Below are 26,206 nucleotides of genomic sequence, written 5' to 3'. Positions count from 1 at the left end.
GTAGAATTTATCCCATTAAAACTCTTAGAAAACTAGGAAAAGAGGAAAATTCCTTAATCTCTAAAGGATGCCCATAAAAAATCTGTAGGAAAAGTCACATTTTCAAAGAATACCGCCAGTGTTTCACCATTAAAGACCAGAAGCTTATTCGACAGTGTACCGGAATCCCAGCTGGTACAGTAAAGCAAGAAGCAGTAATAAGAGAATAAAATTTACAAAATTATTGTGTATTAAGTCAGTACACATAAATGTGTTGTGTTTCTATACATCAAAAGCAATTAGAAAATGGGACTTTAAAAAAGATATAAATAGAGATATTTTGTTCAGGAATACACACAAAGATTTTGGTTCTTCCCAAAGTGATTTCTAGATTCAGTGCCATTTATCAGTATCTCAACAGAGTATCACTTATAATCATTAAGGTATCAAAGTTAATCTAAATGACAAATCCCTATGAGGTGGTTGTGTAAGTGTTGCTGCAAACTTATGCCACCTTTGAAAACAGTTTGGTACTCCATTTCAGGTACATTTTATGAAATAGAAATTTGATAATATTGAATCGTATATGCAAAGACTTCCTAGAATCCTTACACATTTAAAGACCACTGAAATATATCACTTTCTTCCATGTAACAAGTAAAATTTGCCTTTTTAAAGTGACTTCAGAATCTTCAGGAGAAGAGAACAAAGCTATGAATTTATAGCTGTGAATTTATAGCCAGTCTAGATTTTGCTTACTTTTTTTGCCATCTAGTGGCAATGACCATTTCTTCCTCTTTCCCCAGATAAATATTCTCACATTCTGAACAACTATCTCACCTTTGATTTTTTTCATTCAATCTTTGATTTTTTAAAAAATTTGTTTTTGTTGTATATGAAATGGGAAGTTCATTTATCCTTATTTTTCTTTCTCCACTGGACTCATCATACTCTCTTCATGTTCACATCATAGCAAAACATTTCATTGCCCCATACTAATCTAACTGGTTGAATAAAAGCATGAGATCTGGACCCAAACTGCTGACTGTGAAGCCTGGCTTCACTATTTATTAGCATTGTGATCTTGGGAAATTTAAACTTCTGTTTCCTCGTCTATAAATTGGGCCATGGCGGGGTGAGGGTGGAGGATAATTGCATCTAATAAGATTGTTATGAGGACTAACTAAGGTTAATATTTATGAAGATTTTACAGTAAGATCTAGCTATATGAGTATATTTTGATAAACACTAGCCTGGATTTCATAACCTAACAAAATTTCAAACTGCAAATTTAGATTCTTCAGTGTCAGCAGTTAGTGGTAATGCTGTTTGATTTCTTTTGTTTTACAAACTTTAGCTCAGCTAACATTGGGTTTCAAGTGACTTCTGTGTGGCAGCCATTGCTAAAAGTAGGTATACTTGGAAGTTAAGTGTATGCAATGAAGGGCGGTATGTGTGACAGAGAGAGAAGGTTCAAAACAATAAGAACAAACACATTCTCGTGGTTATATTAGTTTCACGTGTACAGCATAGTGATTTGATATATATAGACCTTACAATGTGATCACCACAAGTCTAGTAACCATCTGTTACCATGCAAAATTATTACAATGTTATTGACTATCTTCCCTATACTGTAAGTGAGTGGGTAAATATTTTTAAGCCTGAGAAGTCTAGCTCCTTTTGAAACAGGACTTCCTAGGCCCTTCATATGTATTTTCATTGTTTTAGAAGATACCTTTTAATAATTTGTAGCCTGGAATTTAATTTTTCAATGATAATTCACTGAGTACTACAAAAGTTTAGAGAATTTGCAGGATATATGTTTAAATTATTTTTTTTGAAAAATTGAAATACATGAAGTTTTATTTTAGGAATTAAGTATTTTGAATAGTTGACTGCTCATACAGTTTTCACGTTCAACATATTAAAATTTAAAGTATATTTAATTCAGATATTAAAATCTACTTTGAAATGTTAACTCAGTTCTAAAATATTTATGCAAGTTGCTAGATATAGCAGCTATTTTGTTTCTAGTTGTTGGGAAGTAAAATATAATTAAAACAAACTAAATCTACATTAGGGTAAAAATACTTTTTAACATTGCTGCCCCCCCCCCAAAAAAAAAAAAATGAAAGTAGGGACTGGAACAGATGTTTGTTCACCCACGTTCATAGCAGCATTATTCACAACGGCCAAAAAGTGTCCATTAATGGATTAATGGGTAAATAAAATATTTACATACAGTGGAATATTATTCAGCCTTAAAAGGAAGGAAATTCCGATACATGATACATGATAAATTTTGAGGACATTATGCTAAATGAAAATAAGCCAATAACAAAAGAACAAATATTGTATGTTTCTACTTATATGCGGTGTCTAGAGTAGTCAAATTTATAGAGTCAAAAAGTAGAATGGTGGTTGCTGGGGAAAGACGGGAATGGGAAATCATTGCTTAGTGGATACACATTCCAGTTCGGGAAGATGAAAATGTTCTGAAGAATACTGGTGGTGATAATTGCACAACGATATAAATATACTTAGTGCCACAGAACTATACACTTAAAAAATGCTAACAGTGATAAATTTACGTTATATATCTTTTAGATAATGAAAAAATAAAATAAAACATTGTTTACTCACAGTGGCCAGGAGATACAAATCACTCACTGTGGAAAGCAGAGCTGTGAGAAATGGGAATCTCTCTCACCCCCTCATGAACACCTGTACTCTCTTCCCCAACCTCATCACCTGCCCACCCCCCAGAAAAACAATTACAATTCATTAACTATAGCTTGCTCAGTATAAACTAATGTGCTTGGTTAGGTGCTTTGTTTTTAGTGGTGGTGGGGGACTTTGGAAATCTCTGAAGTTTTTCAAGTTATAAATTAATTTTTTTACATGCTACAGAAGATTAACATTTATGAGAAGCAAAATTCTTAATGATAAAGTTTCTGAACTAGAAGAAACCTTAATATCTAGTTCAAACTTCTCATTTTATAGAAAAGGAAAATTGGTGGAAAGAAATTGACTTCCCTAAAGTCAACTTTTTAGTAGTAAAACTAGAACTAAAAGCCAGGTGTCTTGATTCTTAGCTTCACATTTTCTGGACTACACTGTACTTGTTGGAATAATTTACTGAACCAAATAGTTAAAGCTGTACCATGTTCTTAAATATTTATAAACTATATTCTGTTCCCATTGAAGATGCTAAAAACAACACATTTGTTCCATAGGCAAAGTAAGATGGGTGTGTGTGGTGAGAGGGAGAGGGGAAAGAAGAAAGAAATGAAGGATAGAGAGAGAGATAGTGAAAAATGGAGAGACTTGAAACTGACTCTCAAAGTACTCTATCTTCGGAAATCCTCTTTTTTTTAGTAGTTATAGGAGTTTCAAGCCTATAGCCAGTGAGTCCTCTTCAGACTAGAAGTCTTCTGGGTCAGTTAAACAAATACAAAGGAGACTCAGCTTAGTTCTTTGCTCATAAATATGAACAGTCAGTGAAGAAGTAATCCAATAACATGAAAATCCAAGGTGGTTAGAACAACAAATTTGTCTCAATTAGTATTCTGAGAGATTTAAGAGAATGTTGCACCCATAAAACAAAAACAGAGTTTTAATGTTAAAATTGATTTTACACTCTGGAATACTAAAATAGTGATCTGTAAAATAAACTAGAAGAAATTCCCTAGAACATAGTGTTAAAAGAGTTGGGGAAAAGAAGAAAAAAGTTTATAGGTATAATGAGTAGTCCTTGCGATTTCCTAAATAGGAATTCCTAGTGGAACAAAGAAGAAGGTGGAGATAAAATAATAAGAGAAGTAGTAGAAGAAAAATCCTCTGAACTAAAGAAAGTCAAGGACCTGTCGAATACAAAACAATGAAAAAATAGCACATTTATATATAATCTCATAAAATTTAAGAGCTAAGAATAAAAGAAAATTTCACAATTTTTTTTTTTTTCTGAACAAGAAGAGATGAGAATCACTTAAACAAAAATCAGATTAGTATTAGACATCAACATTGAATGCCTAGGAGATGTGGGCCAATGATTTAAATTTTGAGGGAAATTTTAAAACGCAATTTATATTCTGAAGCATACCTAGTTTGCCATAGGTGTGAAATCAAAATAAGAACTTTTTAAAAGTATACATAAAAGTGTGGTTTACTTCCCCAGGCCTTTGGGAAGGAGACATGACAAAGTGCTTGGAGGTGTGTTCCAGCAAAACCAAATAAAAAAGAATCCCACAAAAAGGTTAAAATATGTGAATGAGAAACAGCAGAGGTATGTGAAAAAAATCCTAGGTAAACAGATAGCTGAGCTGTGGGCTAGCCGAGAACATAATTGTTTCAGATTAAAACAACTCACTGAAGTCTAAGAATATCTTCAAAAATAACATGGATTCTTTTGCACAAATTCTAAGAAAAAGAAGTTGGAATATTTTAAATATGATGAAAGTTTATGAGTTTTCTGATAATTAAAAAGACAGAAACTTCAGGAAAATTAAATGGTCTTCAGAAAATTCAAATATGAAGCAAACTGAAATCTACTTATGTTTGAACAATTATAAGGACTTGGAATTTAGTAACATAGAATAACTACTCTTTTTCTCAGTTTTATCACACTGCTTGGATGGTAGTGAATAAAATTGTAAAAAATGTTTTATTGTTATCCAAGTTTTAAAAATCTACCTATAGGTAAAACAGGAAACCCTAGTAGATATAAAACTGACTGCAAATGATATAAAAAATGTGAAAGTAATTGTACAGATAACAATGATGGTGTATGATTACATGGGGAACCAGTAGAAACTTCCTCAAATTGATAGAACAAGAAATGGAGATTCAAGTATAATATTTAAAGTTATAAAAATAACCAATAAAAAATAAAAATAACAAGTTAGAATGATCACAGAAGAGAGAAAAATAGGGTAAATCCTCTGAATCTTTCAGAGTGAGAATACCTTATAACAGAGGATAAATATGTGGTATTAAACACCAGAACTAAGAACAAATGACCCAAAATTATAATTTTGGAGACTGAGCCAGGTTTGAGTTTGGGTTTAGATTGGGATTAGGGAAGAGACTTTTTGTTTTAAATTTTTGTTTTTATCAAATTTGTACAAGCACGTGGTTAATGAGCCAAATGATTTCACGAAGTTCATTATGAAAGCTTACAAACCCGAGCCCCCCATCTCCTTGATAAATCCCTTTCCAGAGGCCTTTATTTTCTTTTGAAGGATCCTTTTGATGTTTACCTTCATATCTCTGGATAACAGTATTATATTGCTACTTCTTACGTGTTGACATGCCACTTATAGATGAGGTTACAGCTCCCTCCCCCCATTACACGCATCCTTCCCATTCCCCCAACTTCCCCGTGTAACCTCCCATATCAGTATCTTTGGATCTTTCAGATTAGTCTCATTCCTCAGAAGTTTTTCCAGTGTAAATCTCTGGTCTTCTGAGGGAGAATATCTAGGGAACTACATTCTTAAATTGATTTTTAACCAGTCCTTATTTTAGCCTGGTGGGGAGACTTATTTTGTATTTTGTAACCTCCTATATAGTTGAAATTTTTTAAACCATGTCTTATAATACTTTCATAATTACAATGATATTTTTAATATTGTATCAAATCTTCATTATGTAGCTTGTTTAATAATTATTGACTCTGGCTCCAATTTATCTTGTAGCAATTTCACTTGCCCAAGAACAGAAGTGTTGTTGTTTGGTATTTTTTTTACTTTATTGGAACAGCTGATTTTATTTACTACTTGGTAAAGAATGGCTTATTGGGTACTTGTTCATATGCAGTGTTGACTGTAAATGGTTTTATAATCCTTTTTACAACTCTTACCCCTCTTCGAAAAAAATAGTGTTCATCATTTATAATCAACAATAATTAAATTTTCTGAAATTTATGACTACTTTAATTAGATTATATTGAGCTCTGTATGGGTATTACATTCGGCCCTCCATGTTCATGGATTCTGTATCCATGGATCAACCAACCAGGCATTGAAAATATTCAAAAAATGTTAATGCTGTTGCTGACATGCACCATGTAGTTAGGCCTACATTGGTTTTATCTGTACTGAACATGTATAGACTTTTTTTTCTTTGTCATTATTCTCTAAACAATACAGTATAACAACTATTTACATAGCATTTATATTGTATTAGGTATAAGTAAGCTAGAGATGATTTAAAGTATATAGGAGGATTCGCATAAGTTATATGCAAATACTACACTATTTTACATAAGGGAATTGAGCATCTGTGGATTTTGGTATCCTCAAGGGAGGGATGACTGTATATAGGGTGGAATGTGTATTGAATAAGCTTTCACCTGAAAAGCTTCACAGAAACAGATTTTACTTATAAATGAAAAGGGAATAATGTGTATTTGTGGAGTGTTACTACCAATGTACTACGACATTGTTTTATTTATTTTGAGGATAAGTATGTGTTGGCAAGTCTTTCCATAGAGATATCTAAAACTGATGATCGAGGGGCAGGGCAGGAAACGTGTGCCCATGTTTTAGCTTACATTCAGCAACACGCAGAGGTGTGACTTTGAAAGCTGAGCTAATTGCACTTTCCAGTCACCAAAAGCTTGATGAGAATCTGTGGTATTAGCATATGCAAAAATCGGCAACCCTGCCCTGCTTAATCCAGAAGACTTGATTCACTTGTTAGGACATTGCTTAAGTGTGGATCATTAGGATTGTTGAGTGTTTAGAATACTGTATGGACCATGTTCAGAAATTAGTTGCCTAATGTTACAAATGTTTTTATAGTTTCTAATGGTTTACTTGCTACTCCAGTTTACAGAGAACCTTTCAAGAATGTTAATCCCTTTGACCATGCATTGACATGTATAGATAGCCTAATTGATTTGAATTGTTCATTTTTAATAAAATGGCTTTTACATTAGAATTGGGTTAGCTGTTGTAATGTTTTTGTCAAAATAACATTATCCTAAAACAGTATTGTGTAGATAGTCTAATTTAGTTCTATATGGTTTACAATGTTCAACAGGAAGATTTATGTAAATTGATGGAAAGGCCAGGAAGGTTCCAACATTTCAAGCTAGTATGGATTTAAAGGATGCCAGCTCTGATCCTGCATTGCCTGGGTTTGAAAGGTTCTAGTTCAGCACTGCCTGATAGGACTTTCCGCCGTGATGAAAATGTTCATTCTGCACTGCAGTTTGGTATCCACTAGTCATATATGGCTAGATGGCTAAGAAACTGAATATGTAATGTCAATTAATTTAAACTTAAATAGCCATATGTAGTTAGTGGCTCCTATATTAGAAAGTGCAGTAAGTATTAAACTGAGGGAAATCATAAGTATAGACTTGACATTGACCTGTTTAGGACTTTCAATCCAAATTGGTGTGCTTGGCATGGCTTACAGGCTTCTTCAGCCTTAATTTTCATCTTCTACTTTAGTGTTATTATAGATCTACTTTCTTCACCTTTGAGCCTTACTGCTTAACTTCTTTTTAATTAAAAAAAAAATCTTCATAACATTAGGGTTGAGACTTTAGATGTTTACCAGTAAGTATCTCTAGACTCTTATTAGTATTTACAAATTATAATTCTGCCTTAAAAAGTAACTAAAATAATTCCTTTTCAAAGAGATAGTTTTTTTCTTAAGTTTTTAAATTTCCATTCCTGTGTAGCACAGGTAATGTGGTATGTATCTTCAGAGTTAAATTTTTCTAGCAAAGTCACTGGATTACGTCCTGTGACCTCTGACAAGGAGTGCCTCTGTTGCTGATTTCTATAATGGTATAAAAGGAGAAAGAAATACAGCCTATCCCAAAGAGATAAAAGTCTTTCACAAGCTATATTTCTATATAATACATACACAAATAAGATAGAAAATGTATTAAAATATCATGCTAAACACCTAGTTTTTAAGTTACACTTCACAGAAAGCTTGTTCATTGTAAATGTTTTGGATGCTCCATCTTGACTGAAAAAGCATGTTGCCAAACTTCTTTAAAGGTGAATATTCAGTTTCTCTGCATGCACTACATTGTGTAATGTATATGGCTCTCTAAAGACCATAACACTCATGGTTTCTCCTTATCACTGTACTTTGGTAAATATCTCTACAGATTACATACTAGATCTTAGGATGGGAGTGCCAAACTTGCTTGATACCCTCAAAGGATACAGAAGTGAGGTTAATTTTCCTTGCTTTAGTATTGATACACCCCTAAGCTACTGTGACTGCTTTGTATAGTACTGCGATTTCTGTTCAGTAGTCTAGGGATATGTTGGTCTTCTGGGCTGCTTGTACAAAACTGACCAGAAATCTGATTTTTCTGCTTTTTCATAATTGAATATCATCTCTACTCTTCACTTCTGCTTTTAGTTCATTTTGATCTTTGATACCTCTTGCTGTTAATATTCAAACATCCACCTCATTTGTCCATTTTCGATGTGAGACTCTTCTGTAAATCTAATTTTATATTATCTGGTTTCTTCTGTCAGTTTACCTAAAAAAAAAAAAATCAGACTTTAATTTCTCTAAACAAAGGTAAGCGTCAAAAATGAGTTTGTGTTTTTTTTTTTAAGTAGCAAACGGACCAATATTTACATTTTGTATAGTCTTCCCGTTTTCAATTATTTCTCATCTTTAAATGATCAGAATTTGTTTATAACTTTAAAAAAATAATCTCTGGGAAGTATTCTGTTAATTCTGAATCATTGGGACTTCCAGGAGCCTGATTGCTAGATAAATGGGCCTATAATTAAATAGAAGTAGTTGAACAGTCTCTAGGTGACAGGATAAATTCTAACATTCTACAGAATAGAATAAGTAATATTACTTCCCCAGATTTATTCATAAATGAGGCTAAATTCAAAATAATTCATCTTGGACTTTAGAATATAGTTCTTAACATGAAACCAAGTGTATCAAAAATATAAGTGGCTTATCACATACTACCTACACAATAAATTGGATCGAACACAGTTGTCAAAATATCACACAAAAAGAAGAAAAGATAAGCATTTTCAATTTTTTTCTCTAAAACCTTTAAAAGACTTTGAATATCAAGTGTTCTGTTCATTACAACAAAATCTTGAACCCTAAAAGAATTAGTTGTCCTTTGTAGATGGTAGCAATATGAGTCAATCTGCCTTACCAAGAAACTGCTACAGAGATGGTGGGAGATTTTTTCAGTAAATTGTTATCACATCAGGAATATACAAGAGTCATTTCAGTAATTCTGTCAGAAGAGAGGAAGGAGATATAGTAAGCCATTCTATTCAGACTTTTTTTAACTAGTCTTCCTGTTTTGCTGAGAAAAAGCTCAGATGTTCATCTTTTTTTCCTTTGTCATTGAGCAAGACAAGTTACCAGGATAAGCAAGTTCTTAAATTATTATTTCATACAGTTTTAGGAAATTCCTCCTACTATGAGTGAAGTAACTCTCAGTCTCCTGCCAAAAGGAAAACCTTAATTTTCACAATGGGCCATCTGTTTAACATTGAGTTGACCTTTCATTTTGTGAACTGATTTCGAGATAGGCAAATTTTACTTCTCCTTGGAAGACTGTCCTATTCTGTCGATTCATAACACACTGAATGATTTTAGTAACTAGCAATGCTTTTCTCACATACACCCACCCCCAAAGCTTAGGTTCACAGGTTTTTATTTGACAGTTTCTATTTTGCCCCCATACGAGAAACCTAAGTAGTTGTCAACAAAACATATTTTCTTTCTTTGTTAACATGTGATTTAGTAAACTTTTTTCTTTTGTAGGGGCTTCTTAGATGCAGAGAGTTGAATTAACCTTATTAATTTACTAACTCATTCATCCAAAAAATATTAGAAACCCTATTATGTGTCAGGTACTCTGCTTGGCACTAGGGGTCCAGAAGTAAGCAAAATGTGATTTTGCCTCCCTACAACTTGCCTCGTTCGTGGCGCATTATCATCATCAATCTATGAACATAGGTCTTGTTCTTGTTTTACTTCATTTTTATTTTTTCCCTTCAAACTCTTTCCTTCTTTCCTCCTCCATAAACATACACTTGGATATGCATGTCCTTAGATATTTGTCCTTGAAGACATATAACATTTATATATGTTTTTAATTTATGTTAATGGTAGCATAGATCTATTTATTCCTTACTTTTTTCACCTAGTGCTATATTTTTAAGCTCTAGCCATCAAAGTTACTACTTCTGACTCTATAATATTCCATTGTCTGCATCCAACACATTAACATTTGTTTCCCCATTGATGGAATCTGTGTTGCTTTCTGCACCTTAACACAAATAATGCTGCAGTGAGCACCCTTGTATTTTTCACCTTAAGGCCTATGCAAGTATATTTTAGAGCACTTAACCCAAGAGTGTGATTCTGGGTCATAGATAGACAAAATGGTTTACCAAGCAGTTCACAAAAGTTCCTATTTTCTCCCATTCTTACCACTAACTTGATATTACTCAGTTTTCCAATTTTAATTTTTCTCATAGTGTTAAAGTGGTATGTCTTCATTTCTGACAGTTGGCAAGAGTGACCTTTCTTTATATACTTGTTAGCCTTGTTTGTCCTTCTATAAATTGCCTATACATATCTTATGCCCATTTGTTCTCTTAAAGTTACCTGTTTTTTTCTTGTTTTTGTAGAAATTCCTTATATTTTAATATTAATGCTCTGACAGTTTTGGATGAAAAATTCATCTTTCCCAAAGCATTTATCACTAAACTGAGAAATCCTTTATTTAAATGAAGTTAAATCTGCCAACGTTTTTATCATTTGTGGCTTTTTTTTTTTTTTTTTTTTTTTGAGTTATATTAGTTTGCCTCTTAGGTCTATAATCCCTCTGTGGTCAATGTTTTACATACTGAGAGTCAGGGACCCCTAGCTACTTTTGCCTACGTGATAAATTTTCCCAGGACCATCTTCTCAAGGATCCATCCTTTCCTACTGCTTTGAGAAATCAGCTATGTCATAGGAGATTCTCGTTTATACATAGGTCTATTTATAAGCTCTGTCTTCTGTTGCTAGGTCTATTTATTTCTGTGCCAGTACCAATCTGTCTTTATTACTTTGTCTTTGTGTAGTCTGTCTTAATACCTGGAGAGAAAATTCCCAGCTACCCAACAAATACATGCGTGCTTTTGCTCTTTCTTTGCAAAGTTACCTTAGCTTTCTAAAGACCTTTTTTTCCCTAGCAGCTTTAGTAAGATATAATTCACATACTATATAATATGTGATTTTTAATATATTATTAACAGTTGTGTGGCCACCACCCAAATCAATTTTAGAATATTTTTCTTACCCCCAAAAGAAATGCCGTACTCTTTAGCCATTGCTCTACAGCCCTAAAGCCACTAATTTATTTCTGTCTATATAGATTTGCCTATTCTGGGCATTGCAAATAAATGGAATCCTACAATAAATGATCTTTTGTGACAGATTTATTTTACTTAGAATAATTTTTTCAAGATTCATTCACTTTGTAGCATGGATTAATACTGTTCTTTTTTATGGCCAAATAATATTCCATTGTATGGATATTACACATTTTGTTTACTCATCAGTCGATGAGCACTTGGTGGTTATTTTGGCTGTTATGAATTATATCACTGTGAACATTTGTGTACAAGTTTTTGTGTGGACATACGTTTTCATTTCTCTTGGGTTTATACCTAGGAGTGGAATTGCTAGATCAAATAGTAACTCTGTGTTTAAGTTTTTAAGAAACTGCCAAACTGTCTTCCAAATTAGTTGCCCCATTTCGCCTCCCACCAACAAGGTATGAAGGTTCCAGTTTCTCCAAATCCTTGTCAACCCTGCTATGATCTGCCTTTTTTATTATAACCATACTAGTGTGTATGAAATGGTATCATTGTGGTTTGATTTGCATTTGCCTAATGACTAATCATATTGAGCATCTCTTCAGATGCTTTGCTTACTAGCCATTTGTATATCTTTGGAGAAATGTCTATTCAGATTCTTTGTCCATTTTTTATTTTATTTTATTTTTTTGTTACTTTTACTCAAATCCATGCATTTCATCAAAATTATTTAATTTATTGACTTTTTTGAAAAAGAAAAAGTCTTATTCATTTAGTATTTTGTACTTTTTCTCTTGATCAGTCATGTCTGAGTATTCTTTCCACAAAACAGTGGTTCTGAGTTCGGGCCCAGTTTTTCTACCATTTATCAGTTCCACCACTTACCACCTGTGTGACCTTTGGCAGGTTACATAACTACTCTGACTCTGTTTCCTGAAATAGGTATAATGATAGTCACTGTGTCAGAGGGTTGTTGAAAGGATCGAGTTAAAATGTGAAAAGTGTTTAAAACAATACCTGACAGTATAAGTACTCAGTGAATGCTAATTGCTATTAGTAGTAGTGGAAGCCTTTTCTAAGAATCAGCTTTTGGGTCTGTTAATTTCTCTATTGCTTTTTGTTCTCTGTCGTAAATATCTGCCCTTAATTTCCTTTTTTCTTTGTGCTTAACTGCTCCTTCTTGAGTTTAACATGCTGATAAATATTCAAAGCTAGACATTTGCAATAAATAACAATACTTAAGATGTATCCTACAAACTACAGTTTTCGTGGTGGTTATATCTGAGTCATACTTACATTCATGTTTTTCTTCCATGTCTTTAGCTTATCAATATTAATATCATTCTGAATAAGTCAAGTGACTGGTGCCCCAGCATATTTTCACTTCTTAAATGCACCCTAACTCTTCTTTCAATCCTCTCCATATTGGTATTCTCCAAAATTTTGATTTTGGATTGTTAGGGATAGATATATTTTGCTGCCTTTTTTTTTCCCCTCCATTGCTTACTTATAAAAACATATATTAACTTTTTCTTTATTTGTCATAGCTCAGATACTCAGAATCTCTTAGATTTATTTTTCTCCTTACTGGAGTTTTTCAAAGAAGGTCTTGGTTTGATAAACCTGACTTTTTGTATTCCTGCAGATATTTTTTATTTTATCCTTATGTAAAATTCTAAGTTCAAAGTCTTTTTCCTTTAATACTATCCCTCCAACAATGCCTTCTTGTTTCTAGTGTTGCTCTTCAAAAGTCAGACGTTTAACTGATTCTTGTTCCTTCGTAGGTAATCTTTTCTTCCTTTTTGGAAATTTTCATATTTTTGTTTCTGGCAATTTTAATATTTACTGTAATGTGTCTAACTGTGAAAGTTTTCTTAAGTATCTGTTTAGCACTCTGAGCTGTTTCAATATGAACTTTCCTTAATTCTGAGGCATTCTTAGATTATTTTATCATTTCTCCTCTCTATTTTTATCTCAGGACTCCTATAATACTACTAATAATGGTATTTCTATTCTTATCCTCCTTAAATTTTATATTTTCTATCTCTTCATCCTTCTCCATATCTGGGAATTCCTTAACTTCATTTTCCAACTCATAAGTGTGTTCCTCAACTGTTATTGATTTTCATACCCAATCAGTTTAAATCTTTATTTCAGATACTGATTTTTTTTTTATGTCAGATATTATGTTGGATTTTTCTTTATGACACTTTTCTCTACTTTATCTTTAAGTATTATTTCTCTCATTCACTTACCTACTCTTTTTTTTTTTTTTTTTTTTACAGATATATAACAATTTAAATCCTTGTATCCTTGTTCCAAAAATAAATTATTCAATTTGTTATTTGTCTTTTATGGCTTTTGTGTGCTCTGAGATATCTATCATTTCCCCCCTCCGATTATTTTCTGCCTTGTGTCTTCAAGATTTTGTTGCCAAGAAATAACTGGTAAATGACATTTTTATTCTGATGAGTTTTATATAAAACAAATTGGACTTAAAAATATCTAAATTGAACAGCTATCTTAATGATTTTTAATTTTTTTTAATACTTTTACTGCAAAATTTTTCACTTACTGAAGGGAAGAGAATAACTTTTAAACAAGTCTGTGTTGCTGCTTATACCAGGACTATTATTAGGAAGGTGATAATTTGCAAGTTGTTTTTTGTTTTTGTTTTTTTTTAGGTGAAGCAACCTTTGGGTGACCTCACAGATTGTAAGGACCTTGTCAGCTTGTAATTCCTTATTTTTTAATTTTTTACAATACAGCACCTGGTATTCTAGGTGATCTCCCATCCAAGTACTAACCAGGCCTGACCCTGCTTAGCTTCCGAGAGCAGACAGGATTGGGCTTGTTCAGGGTAGCATGGCCGTAGACAAGTTTTTGTTTTTAAGTGGACACCATTTAACTAGGTTTGAGGCAGTAGTGGTGGGAATAATTTCCCTGCCACCATTAAGAAGGTCAAGTTGTCTTCATTAGACTAAACCCTAGCATTGCAGCTTTTCTCCTGTGTGCATCTCATCTTTGGTGTTCATTCCCAAAGCATCTCTGCAGCATTATGTATGTTCAGTCAGCCAGGTTTATTTCAAAATTATTGTAGTATATAAAAAACTTCATGTTCAAGAGATAAATTGTAGGAACCTAATCTAGCTATGTACAATTTACTTATTAATCAAGCTTTTAATAGGCTGTTGTAGGTCAACAGTTGATGGCATATATAAGGTATTGGGGGTGAGAACTAACCATAGGCAGATTATTAAGTAGATAGCATTGCTATATTGTACCTTCTACCTCATCTTTTTTCCAAGTCACCTCTTTCTTTGGAACTGACCCTTTGAACTCCCTTCCCTACCATCTTTTCACTAAGTTCTTTCTTTATCTTCCTGACCAGAATAATAAATTTGTAGCCACATTCTATAGTAGACATTGTAATTTATCACAGTCTTTTCCTGCCAAGCCATGAGCATGGCTCCAAATCCTTCTTAGCACAACACTTCAGGGAACCACTTTGAGTTAGCACTACAGATGACACCTAGTTGTCATTTCTGTTCTCTTATTCCAACTAGACTAAGACATTAACATATTCAGACTATATTTGCTTTGAAGGCTGGAAAGGAATAAAGGTAGAATAGCAAATAAAGGTGTTTTCCAATGTCCAAGCAACATTTTTGTGCCCTTCTCATTCTCTCTTTTCAAGGCTTTTATATCATTCCCTCCATTGTTTATCTACCTTGTTCCTGCTTCTTTCTACCTAATTAGTTCACAGTAGGAACTAAAAACACTTGTATGGACAAGATACAAGGAAATGCCTGTAGGGCAAACAAGTATTTATTTTTGCTCCTGAGTTAATATGAGATAGATACTTTAAAAATACTAATAAAAAAAGACACAGGAGAAAGTAGACCATTCCTAATGAGCCAACCATGTAGCCATTACCGTATTATATGTCTTAACTATATCATAGTGTTTGTTCTTCACAACCACTTTGTTCAGTGTAAGTATTGGTCTCATGTATGAAGACAATGAGGGTTAAAAAGGTAAATAATTTGCCCAAGGGAGCACAGCTAGTAAGTAGTAGAGTTGGGATTCCATGCCCCTTTCCTTTTTTTTCCATAAATGGACTTCATATTACAGCCTTTTTAATTTGGGCAGTGATTATACACATACATACATTTTAATGTTTTATGGGTTATTTAGGCCTCTGGCACTATGGCTAAAATGATTAGCTTTTGGTCCAAGGAGTTTTCTGAGCCCTTGGCAGTGTAGCCCAGTGATGAAGGACAATGATTGAGCCTGGCGTCAGATCCTGACTCCACCATTGCCTCAACCTTGTGCAAGTTTCCTTTCTCATACCAACATACAGAGTTGTTTTGAGGATTAAACATAGAGATGTGCCTAGAACACTTAGCACAATGCCTGACAAATAGTAAATGCTTCATAAGTGCTATTATCATATAGTTACTATATCATGTTAAATCCTGAACTTCTCCATGAGAATTTTTATATCCTATATTAAAGATATTTCATACCTTTTATGTTGTAGATAAGTAACAAATATTACCTGTACTTTGTATAATTTTTCATATTTTGGTTAAATATTATAAGATATAGTCACTATTATTTGAAACATGTCATATATTATTTGACTCTCCTGATCAGGAATATTTCCCTCATCCCAGGATTTACAGTATTTCTAAAAAGATCCCAAAAATATGTTTTGGGGGAGGATACTTGAAATAGTAGTAGACAGTGACCACTGGTGTCTTTGTTTTAACCTTCTATTGTATAAGAATGCAGAATCCACATTCAGTGATTAAAACATTTTCCTGTCTCCTTTTATTTTTCAGAAGATGAATAATCTTTCGTTTAGTGAGCTATGTTGCCTCTTCTGCTGTCCACCTTGTCCAGGGAAAATTGCTTCAAAATTAGCATTTTTGCCACCTGATCCAACTTACACGCTGATGTGTGATGAAAGTGGAAGCCGCTGGACTTTACACCTATCAGAACGGGCAGACTGGCAGTACTCTTCTAGAGAAAAAGATGCTATTGAGTGTTTCATGACTAGAACCAGTAAAGGCAACAGAATTGCCTGCATGTTTGTGCGATGCTCACCCAATGCCAAATATACTTTACTCTTTTCACATGGAAATGCTGTTGATCTTGGGCAGATGAGCAGCTTTTACATAGGACTGGGATCACGGATTAATTGTAATATATTCTCATATGATTATTCTGGATATGGTGCGAGTTCTGGGAAACCAACAGAGAAGAACCTCTATGCAGACATAGAAGCTGCTTGGCTTGCTCTTAGGACAAGGTAAGTGGGAATTATTTTCCACACTTAGGTTGATTAAAATTGTCTTGTATAAGTAAGAATAAAAGCTTTCTTTATAACACATGTCTTAAAGTACTAAACGGAGATTATATTTACCAATATATGAAGAGTTAAACTTAGATTATAATTTTAAATTTTGTATAGTGGTATAAAAAGTTTTTTAAGACAGGTCACGTTTGTATGTGTTAGTGTGTGTGTGTGATTTTCTTAAACATTTAAGTCAATAACAAATGTTTGGTTTTATAAACTTTAAATTAGAGTGTTATATAAAAATGAGTATTCAAAGTTGCAGTATTTCAAGGCATGAGAGAAAACAGTGATTTAGCTAATTAATCATTCACTTGATCTATCATTAACCATGTAAGAGGCTGGTGTGTTTTTGTTAAAATCCTAAGCCAGTGTTTGCATGATTTTATATAATTATCTCCTAGAAGGTATGACTTAAAGATATCTTATTGGAACTATTTTTAAAGTACTTATTCTGTAAAACTGAAATTTTCTTTGCATTCTAGACTCATAAAATTTGGAGAGATGATCTCAAGTGAAAATTTAAAAAGTAAATTTTTAAATTTACTTAAATGATAAATCATTTAAGTAGATTCTCTTACTGTGTCAATTATTCCTTGATTATAACAGAATACAATTTTGGGAACTAGAAAATGAATTAATCTTTTTTAGTCACCGGAATACTTATAAATTTTCTTGAAAAATAATGCAATTTTGTAGACTTCACTGTATTTTCTCATCAGTGTACAATAAATAGAAAGGAATCAGTACAAGTTAGTCTTCATATTATACACTGCTAAAGCTGCCTGACTTCCAGAGTATTTTAGATGAAACTAAAGAACATAAAGAAAACTTAGCATTTCTAATTTAATGTTTAAATACTAGTGGTTTCAGTAAGTTAAGAACCTCAATTTTGTTAGTAGGCATAACCTTTTTTAGAAAATGTCTTATAACCATTTACCCCTCTAAGGTATATAATAAAACTGAACTTCTAAAGCAAAATTGTGTATAAAGGGAATTTTTGAATCAATCGAAGTGACACGAAAACATATATCTGATGAGTAAAAAAAAAAGAGAGAGAGTAAGTAATATAAGTAGTAGGTAAGGAGTTCGGGTGAGGAATGTTAAAAATATATAAGCTTTAAAACCACTTTAAATGATCAAAGTCAAAAATCTGCTTCAGATATACTGATGTCAGTCCCCTCAGGCCTACAAACAAAAATGAGTGCCCAGTTGAATGTAGTATAATAACTGTTAAGAAAGTGTGATCACATATTTCTTATAACAGATTAATTACAATATAATTTACTCTTTTAAAGTATAACTTTAGTGAATTAGTATAGTTTTTTTAAGTATGCTAAGTTAAAGCAGATAGCCTTCATTATTAGTGCTTCTAAGTAACATAAAACATTAGTGTCTAATTCAGTGTTCTATGTTTATGTAAAAAGAAAAAAACATTGTAAATGGTCAGCTTATTTTTTTTAATCTTGTCAGATATCAATTTGAAGAGAACATTCTAAAATGATTCCTAGTCTTGATTAAATTAATCTTTTTTTACACACGTGATGACCCAGTATAAATGAGGAACAAGGATAGAAGAGATATTCCTAAATAGTGCTACATATTAGTTTAGCATAGAATTTCAGAGTTATATTTTTTTTCAAGTATAGTCTTAGGAAATTTATTCATCTTCTCTGAGCCTGTTTCCTTATCTTTTTAATGAAGAAATTGAATTAAATCATCTCTAAGATCCTTTCCAGTTCTGGAATTCTATCATCTAATAAAATGTATATAATCAGAATTCAAGCTTTTTATTTCCTTTGCTTGATTTAAGTTAAGTTAGGGCTTATGTAACCAGGAAGGGAAAAATAAATGATGAACTTAAGTAATTATTATTTGAATGATCTCCTTTTCAATAATCTATAATAACCCAGTTTCTGAATTTCTGATTGATCAACAGAAAATGAGGGACTAATATTCACTGTGCAGCCTTCCCCGATAGCTGTTGAAATCATTGTCTTTGTGCTATAATGGAAAAAGCACAAGACTGGGAGTCAGGATACCTGGGTTCTAATTATAGGTCTGACACTAACTTACTGTAACTTTCAGTTAGCAACTGAACTAGCTTAGATGGTCCTCGAAGTCCCTTCTAACTTGTACGATTCTGAAATTCTGTTATTGCTTCGAATCCTCTGATGCTAAACTGGCAGCTCTTCTGTTTCTCTGGAGTCTTGCCATTGCTAGCTTTAGTCTAAAACCCATGGTTGCCACCAACGGTACTGCTGCTATTCAGCTAACAGCAACTGTGCAGCCTCAAGAGTTATGCTGATACTGTAAACGTTCATTTTCCCAATTTTTTCATTCCTATTAAGTATACACAGCTAGGTCTATTGTAAAGAAAAAAGCTTTTCTGAGTTTACTGAGATTTAGAATCAGTCAGAAGTAGATGGAACCCAGTCTGTGGGACATATCCAGATGCTGAGTAGGACTTACTAGAAGAAACTATGGGGAGGTATGTTACCATCTGGATAATCCAAAGGGTCCTGTGCCCCTGGAAAAGGCCATGGGGATCATATGGGATTTGTCTTGCTTTTTCCTAGTGAAATGTTCAAATAATTTAGAAAGCTCTATTATCTTTTCGAAAGATTAGAAGCTGTTGTGCAAATGGCCCTTAGCAGCCCAAAGTGACTACTGTCACACTTCTAAAGTGGAAAGGCTTATTTGATGTCACTCTTAACTCTTAACTCCATATTCATTCGCTCCTGTAGCATCTCACTTAAACTTGCAGTAATTTACAGTTGGGACAATTATACTATAGACAAGTAATGGTGCCTGGAATATAATATGTACCCAATATTACTGAGTCAGTGAGTTTACATATTTAAATCTGAAGCGTTTTTAAATGGAATAAAGCAATACATACTCTTGAAATTTTAGCATGAAGTCTATTTATAATCAATTGAATCATATGGCATTTGGATTTCTCATTCATCTGTTTATCTTTTCAGTCATTAGTCCATTTCTATGGTAAGTAAATGCAAATTCCAGGAAATAGAGTAATTTGCTCTTGGCTAAAATGATGTATATATATATATATTTTTTTATATATATATATATTATTCATTCCATACTGTAAACTATGTCCCATTTTCATCACTATGACCAACTTCAAAAAATAAAATGAGCTACTTTTGATGTCTAGAGAAATAAGAACTTTTGTTACATTGAATGGAAAATTAACACTAAATATCCAGTAAACATCAATCCATTGAAATATTAGTGCTATAATATGTTCCAAATTGAGTCAACCATATGCTATGTTCAATTACATAAATGGTTTAATGAATCCATTTTTAAGATTGAAATTTGAAAAGACCTAGCAATTATTTTTCCAAAAGATGAAATTGAAACAGATAAGCTAATAAAATAGATCTCACTGTAGCATTACATATGATAGTGATGACTATGAAACTTAAATTTTAAAATATAAATTTGTTGACATTGTCTTATTCTAAGTCATTCTGTTATAAAATTAAGTCCTTAGGAATGATTTAACATTTCATACCAGTCCAACTCTTTTTTTTTAACTTCTGAACTTTGTAGATATGGCATTCGCCCTGAAAATGTGATAATATATGGACAAAGTATAGGGACAGTACCATCTGTGGATCTTGCTGCTCGATACGAGAGTGCTGCTGTTATTCTTCATTCTCCACTGACCTCAGGAATGCGAGTTGCTTTTCCTGATACCAAGAAGACCTATTGTTTTGATGCATTCCCAAAGTAAGTATCAATATTCAAAATACTTTAATTTATAGATACGTTTTGCGGGAGTTTTATTCCATCACTTAAAGTATTCATGATACACCTCGCTCAGCCATGAGCTTCCATTTCACATATCTTATAGAAATTGTGAAAAATTAACTTGTGAAGAGGGTGCTAGCAGGATACTAATCAGGAGGCTGAAATGTTTGAGCAATAGAGATCCAGGTGAAAAGTGCTGAGAGCCTTTTACCCCAAACAGTGGCATTAGTATTAGAGACAAGAGAATGAATTTGAGAAATAAAATTGACAGAATTAAATGTCAGACTGGATTTAGGATGCTAAAAAGAAGAACCTGAATATAATTCCCAGGTTTCTGACTTAAGCTGCTAATGAATGATGGTGCCATTCAGTAGCATCACACTTAAACTTGCAGTAATTTACAGTTGGGACATAATACTGGAAGAAAGGAACAAGTAGAAAATGAGACATAGGTGCATAAAAATGAGTGAATGATTTCTAATATCTATTGACAAAAGAAGTGAATTGCAAAAAAAAATTGAGTCCTAAATGAACTAGAATAAATATTGCTGCCAGAAAGTCTGCAAACATACAGTGTTAGACAAATTTGAAAGAAGGGCTACTTAATTACCATCCTGCTTTTTAAAACAGGATGGTAATTCCCACCAGCTCCTCATAGTTGGAAAAAATTGATGGCCTATTTTTTTCAAAGGGAGAAGACAAGAAGTGAGAAGCTGGCAAATTTCAGTTTTATTTTCTTACCCTAATTGGCAACAATACAAAGAATTTTTTTATGAACGATAGAGGGCCAAAGGCTGGCTAAGTCATTACTTGGGTCTTTATTAGAACAGCAAACATCATTTCATAATCAAATTTTTTTCATCATTAGCCAGTAAGAGGTCATGTTCATAAGGAAACTTCTGGGACCATATGATCTTATCACCAGAGCAGGCTGTGGGAGGGAGGTTTTTAGTTTTTACATTTATTTGGGGTTTGTTTTTGTTTTAGATAATGATAGAGTGGAAGATATGTGCATTATACTGCTTCCGTCTAGCTGAGTGGTAGGGATGTGAAGGAGGTATTTGGGTAATGCTATCGCCATAAAACTTCTAGCTCTGTCTAACTACTCTTTTATTATTGCACCAACAGAGAAGACAGCCCTAAGAGTAAACTGTTTGGAAAAGATTATACATTTCTTTTTATTTTTATTCTAATTCCTTTTATTTTTATTCTAATTCCTTAAACTTGCGACAGCAAATAATATACCCAAACATTTCTCCTTACCAAATGCAGCCCTTAATTAATTCATTGATGATTTTTCTCCTTTTCAAGAGTCTGTCCTCATTTTATAGTTATAATGCCTCATTGCTCTAAGAATTTTTTTTAAGCATTGTTATTTGTTTGTAAGATTTCTTCTCCGCATAGTTAATGTCTCCTTTGAGTTACCTTTTTTAATTCTGATTATTTTAATCTCTTATATTTAAAGCGTTCTCTTTGGATATATGGTAATTCTTAGATGTCTGCTTATAGTTCGAGTGAGGGACTAAAGCCGTGATCTGAAATAGGTGATTAAGGCTTGTTAACTATGAGTTTCACTATAGAGTGATCTAGTTAAGCCAGTAAGTTGGGGATCACCCCCCACCCCCACGTCAATATTTATATTATCTTTCCTCTTAAAACGGATAGTCTCCAAAGACTTTCTAAAACTCCTCCTTGGTGGATGAAGGCCTGGCTGCCAGCGTTCTGAAAGCCCAGTAGGGAAAAAGGGTGCACAGCAGCCAGTAAGCATATGTCTGCTCGGTCTCTGATACCTCTGCCCCAAACTGTGTCTAGCAATCCCTAGTCCACAAGCCCTCCAGTTTTGGGTGGAGAGCAATTACCAGCTGCAAAAAGAAGGGGAAAGAATCTGGGGGAGAGGGACCTAAATTATTTCTTAAACAGATTTCGAACAAATTCTAAAGATTTTAATTACCTGCCCTCCACCCCTTGATATTTCCTAGCCTTCTGGGATATTCCATGGTATAAATTGGGTTGATTCTTCATTTCAGCCCCCAAATTTTGTTGTTTTATCACATTTGCTCTATATTTGTGAGTTAGTACCCTAAAACAAAACAGAACATTTTGCTGTCAGAGTGCAGAGAGGTATGAAGTTAAGCACATACTTGAAATGGTCCTTAGTTTCCTCCTCTCCTTACACTCTTAGATTCTCTGTGTGAAACAGCCACATTGTAGGAAGGTGCAGTAGGGTTACAGTAACCAGTGATTCCCTCAAAACAGAAGTGCATGAAGTTAAAGTTAACTTCCTCAGATACTCTGAAAGTATAGTATGTAAAGATGACTTCTGAATCTTATTTAAATCTAGGTGGCATCCATCCCTTCTGGATAAATTCAAAGACAGTTCTGAAGTTTGAATTATCCTTCTGATATAAGACAAGAAAATTTATTTTACGTTCTTTTCATAGTTAATTCATTGACTTTAGCATTGACAAAATCTCAAAGATAACCTCTCCAGTATTAATAATTCATGGGACTGAAGATGAAGTCATTGACTTTTCACATGGCCTCGCATTGTTTGAGCGTTGCCAAAGACCTGTGGAGCCTCTGTGGGTCGAAGGGGCAGGTCACAATGATGTGGAACTTTATGGACAGTACCTAGAAAGGTTGAAACAGTTTGTGTCACAGGAACTGGTAAATTTGTAAAATACTCTGTAAATTAGCATACCGGGTTTTCTTTTGCTGAACTGCACTCTTTGGTAAATAACATAAAACCCGAAGGTTTTGTTTGCAAATCATGTCAGTTGCCTTCATAAATGTACAGGTAATGATTTGTTAACAGACTTAATGAAGGTTTTAATTACCAGAACTAGAACTGGAAATAACAGTATCATGCAGTCAGGCTGTGTAATTTATATTTTTTCTGTGAATTTTTTTTTAAACATCAAGATGAGTACTGTATGAAATTTTAATTCTATAAAATCAACTGCTGTAAAAGTATTGCCAAATGCTTTTGCATATGAGAAACAAATTTATAAATATTTTTAAAACATCTCAATGTACTAAATCTTATCCTGGTATACAAATGTAATATTCTTTCAATAAAAAGCTATATATCTAAAACAATTCAAGTACTCGTAATAGAATAAACTATAAGAAGACATACAAGTTCACTAGAGATAACCTAAACCCTGTTGTACAGGGAAGGAAGTTTAAACGGTTATTTTATTGTAAAATACATTGGATTTTCTCTATTCCCTGGTTATCATACATTTTCTCCTTTAAAAAAATGATGTAAGTCTTAATTTTATACCATCCATTAATTTACCAACTAGTTACCTTGTAAATGAGAAGTCATAATAGCACTGAATTTTAACTAGTGTTGATTTATAAGTTTGGTACTGTGAGGCAACTACTTAAAATTTTTATTTTAGTTATTTAAAAGGCATTCAGAGCTTTAAGAATGATTTTGTATGCACTGTTGTTTTAAATTTTGACTAATCTCGTAAAATTGCAGTACTCTTTATTATAAGACACCCTGAAAGTCCATTAGATTTTTTTGTTCAAGACCACAAAACAGACTGGCTTTGGTCCCTTTTCACTTTGGCTGTTTTTAAGAATAGGATCTATTCTTTTGGATTACTATCTGAGAATTTCATGGATTCACTCCTGGATGCAGGAGATAAAACATTTAATTCATAACTTTTATATTAACCAATGTAGTAAAAAATAAAGCTCACACACAAAAACTAAGTTGCCTTTCCTTGAATGAATCTTGCCTGAATAAAACAATGAAAGAAAAATAAAAATTAAATTAACGGTATGTAGTCTAATTTGTAAATGAATGAATATTGAAATAATACACACTGTGGATATATTTTAAGGCCTTATGTAGTTTTAATTGTTCTGCTTGTTCCGTGGTTATGTCTAAGATTATAGTATATGATTCTCTTCAAAGTATATCAAGTATTGTGAATGCTTTGGTTCAGATGTGTCAAACTAACAGTAAAACAACAAATATACCACTCAGCTGTGCTTGTTTGCCTTCTTCCATGCTCCCCACCACCTATTATAGTGGAAAAAAGCTACCATTGATCTTAATAGAACATAGTTGTATAGTTTTCTAAATTTTATCACTTCTTTCAGAGAGGTTTTTCCTTCTCAAGATTGACTCAGAGCCTATACAATTCCTTTTTTGTACAACATATACCCCAGAGTTTAGCTCTGTGATTACCTGGGAAAATCAAAATATTGATTATACTAATTCTGGATTCATTCAACAAATATTTATTGAATCTCTAAATAATGCAAACCCTACGCCAGATAAAGATGGACATTGCCCATGTCCTCGGACTTCACAGTATAACTGAGGAGACAGATACCTACGCACAGGTATTAATTACTATTTGGATAAGGACTGAAGGAGATTAGTAGGTTGTTATAATAGATAAAAGGTACTCCTGGGAGGGGGTCATGGGGAAAAGGGCAAGGAGTGTTTGAGCTGAGCTTTGAAGGGTGACTAAGATGACTAGACCTGGGTGCCCCAGGCAAAGCTTTCCTGGCTGAGGGGAACAGTATCCAGAAGACTAGAGGAAGGATGGTGCATTTGAAATTAAGAAGACTGGCCAAAGGTGAAAGGGACAGGATGGTATAGAGATGAGGCTAGCAAGCTGGTTAGTGTCACAATCATATGTAGTATATGGACCCTGATCATTGTCTTAGAAACAATAGAAAGCCATTGATAGAAATATCAGTGTCAAGAGTTTGCAGACAAAGTAAATCTGGAGATCTTAGCTTGTCAGAAATAACATGTAGGCCAACTGTTTAGAAAAACTGATACAATTTTAGGGTGCTGAAACATTTATTGTGGGAAAACCACATCTGCAATATTCCATTTGAGGATGCAGTGAAAAGATATTCACAAATTAGAACAAATCCCAGTATATTTTACCAAGTTAGAGACAGTCCCGTAAACTGAAACCCAAAAACTAAAGGATTATGTTACTAAGGAATGATAGCTGTCTTCAAATATTTGAGAAACATGTACAGTTTATTCTATTTGACACTCAGAGTAGAACGAAGGAAAAAATGCAAAATGGCAGATAAGAGCTCAATGTAAGAAAGAACTTTATGGTTATTTGTCCATCAAAGAGCCTCCTAAGGATTAGTGACTATCTTACTACTGGAGCAGAGCAGTATGATATCTGTCACGATGCTATAGAACAAATTGCAGATTTAAGTGAGAAACTGAACTAAATGGACCATGTATAAAGTCCCTTTACGATTATATGTTTCATTCTACCTACTCAGAGCATCGCTTATCCTGTGGCACCTAGAAGACGGTATGATGTAGAAGAATTGGCAATAAGATCTGGGCTCTTTTCTCTACTGACACTGATTGGCTCTGTGACTTTGGCAAGTTACTTCTCTGGACCACCAATTTCTCCACTAGAAATGAAGAGATGGAACTGATAGATTAGTGTAATCCCTTACATTTCTAATGTAATATGAAAATCTCTCGGCCCCACTCATACCATTTTTTAACCCTGGCTAGAAGAGGACCCGGATAACTTATTTTGTTATTTAGCTCTTGTGCATACCAAACATGGTGCAAACACTATGGATGCTAACACTAATCCTGGGAAAATGGTCAGCAGTATACCTAACTCCTGCCATATCTTACAAGTACAAAAAGCAGAATAAAAAAATTAATAAATTGATTTATCATCACACTTTCTAGACTTCTAACTTACTCAAATTTACCGGTTCC

The 26,206-nt window shown here is 33.3% G+C and overlaps 1 protein-coding gene and 1 pseudogene across 1 annotated transcript in view; one reads left to right on the top strand and one right to left on the bottom strand.

Annotated features, from left to right (window-relative positions):
* Positions 1 to 24,465, top strand: part of ABHD17B (abhydrolase domain containing 17B) — a 44,308-nt gene extending 19,843 nt beyond the window's left edge. Inside the window, exons 2-4 of the mRNA XM_006918437.3 lie at positions 16,166 to 16,635; positions 20,263 to 20,442; positions 22,923 to 24,465. Coding sequence (XP_006918499.1) covers positions 16,169 to 16,635; positions 20,263 to 20,442; positions 22,923 to 23,142 — 867 coding nt within the window. The 5' untranslated portion in view covers positions 16,166 to 16,168 and the 3' untranslated portion in view covers positions 23,143 to 24,465. The remainder of the gene's footprint in view (positions 1 to 16,165; positions 16,636 to 20,262; positions 20,443 to 22,922) is intronic.
* LOC112485138 lies at positions 14,078 to 14,195 on the bottom strand (annotated as a pseudogene).
* Positions 24,466 to 26,206: the final 1,741 nt, after the last annotated feature.

This window comes from Pteropus alecto, unplaced genomic scaffold (genome assembly GCF_000325575.1).
Source record: "Pteropus alecto unplaced genomic scaffold, ASM32557v1 scaffold95, whole genome shotgun sequence".
NCBI classification, from domain to species: domain Eukaryota; kingdom Metazoa; phylum Chordata; class Mammalia; order Chiroptera; family Pteropodidae; genus Pteropus; species Pteropus alecto.
The sequence above is the reverse complement of the archived record's forward strand: the minus strand, read 5'-3'. Positions and strand labels throughout refer to the sequence as shown.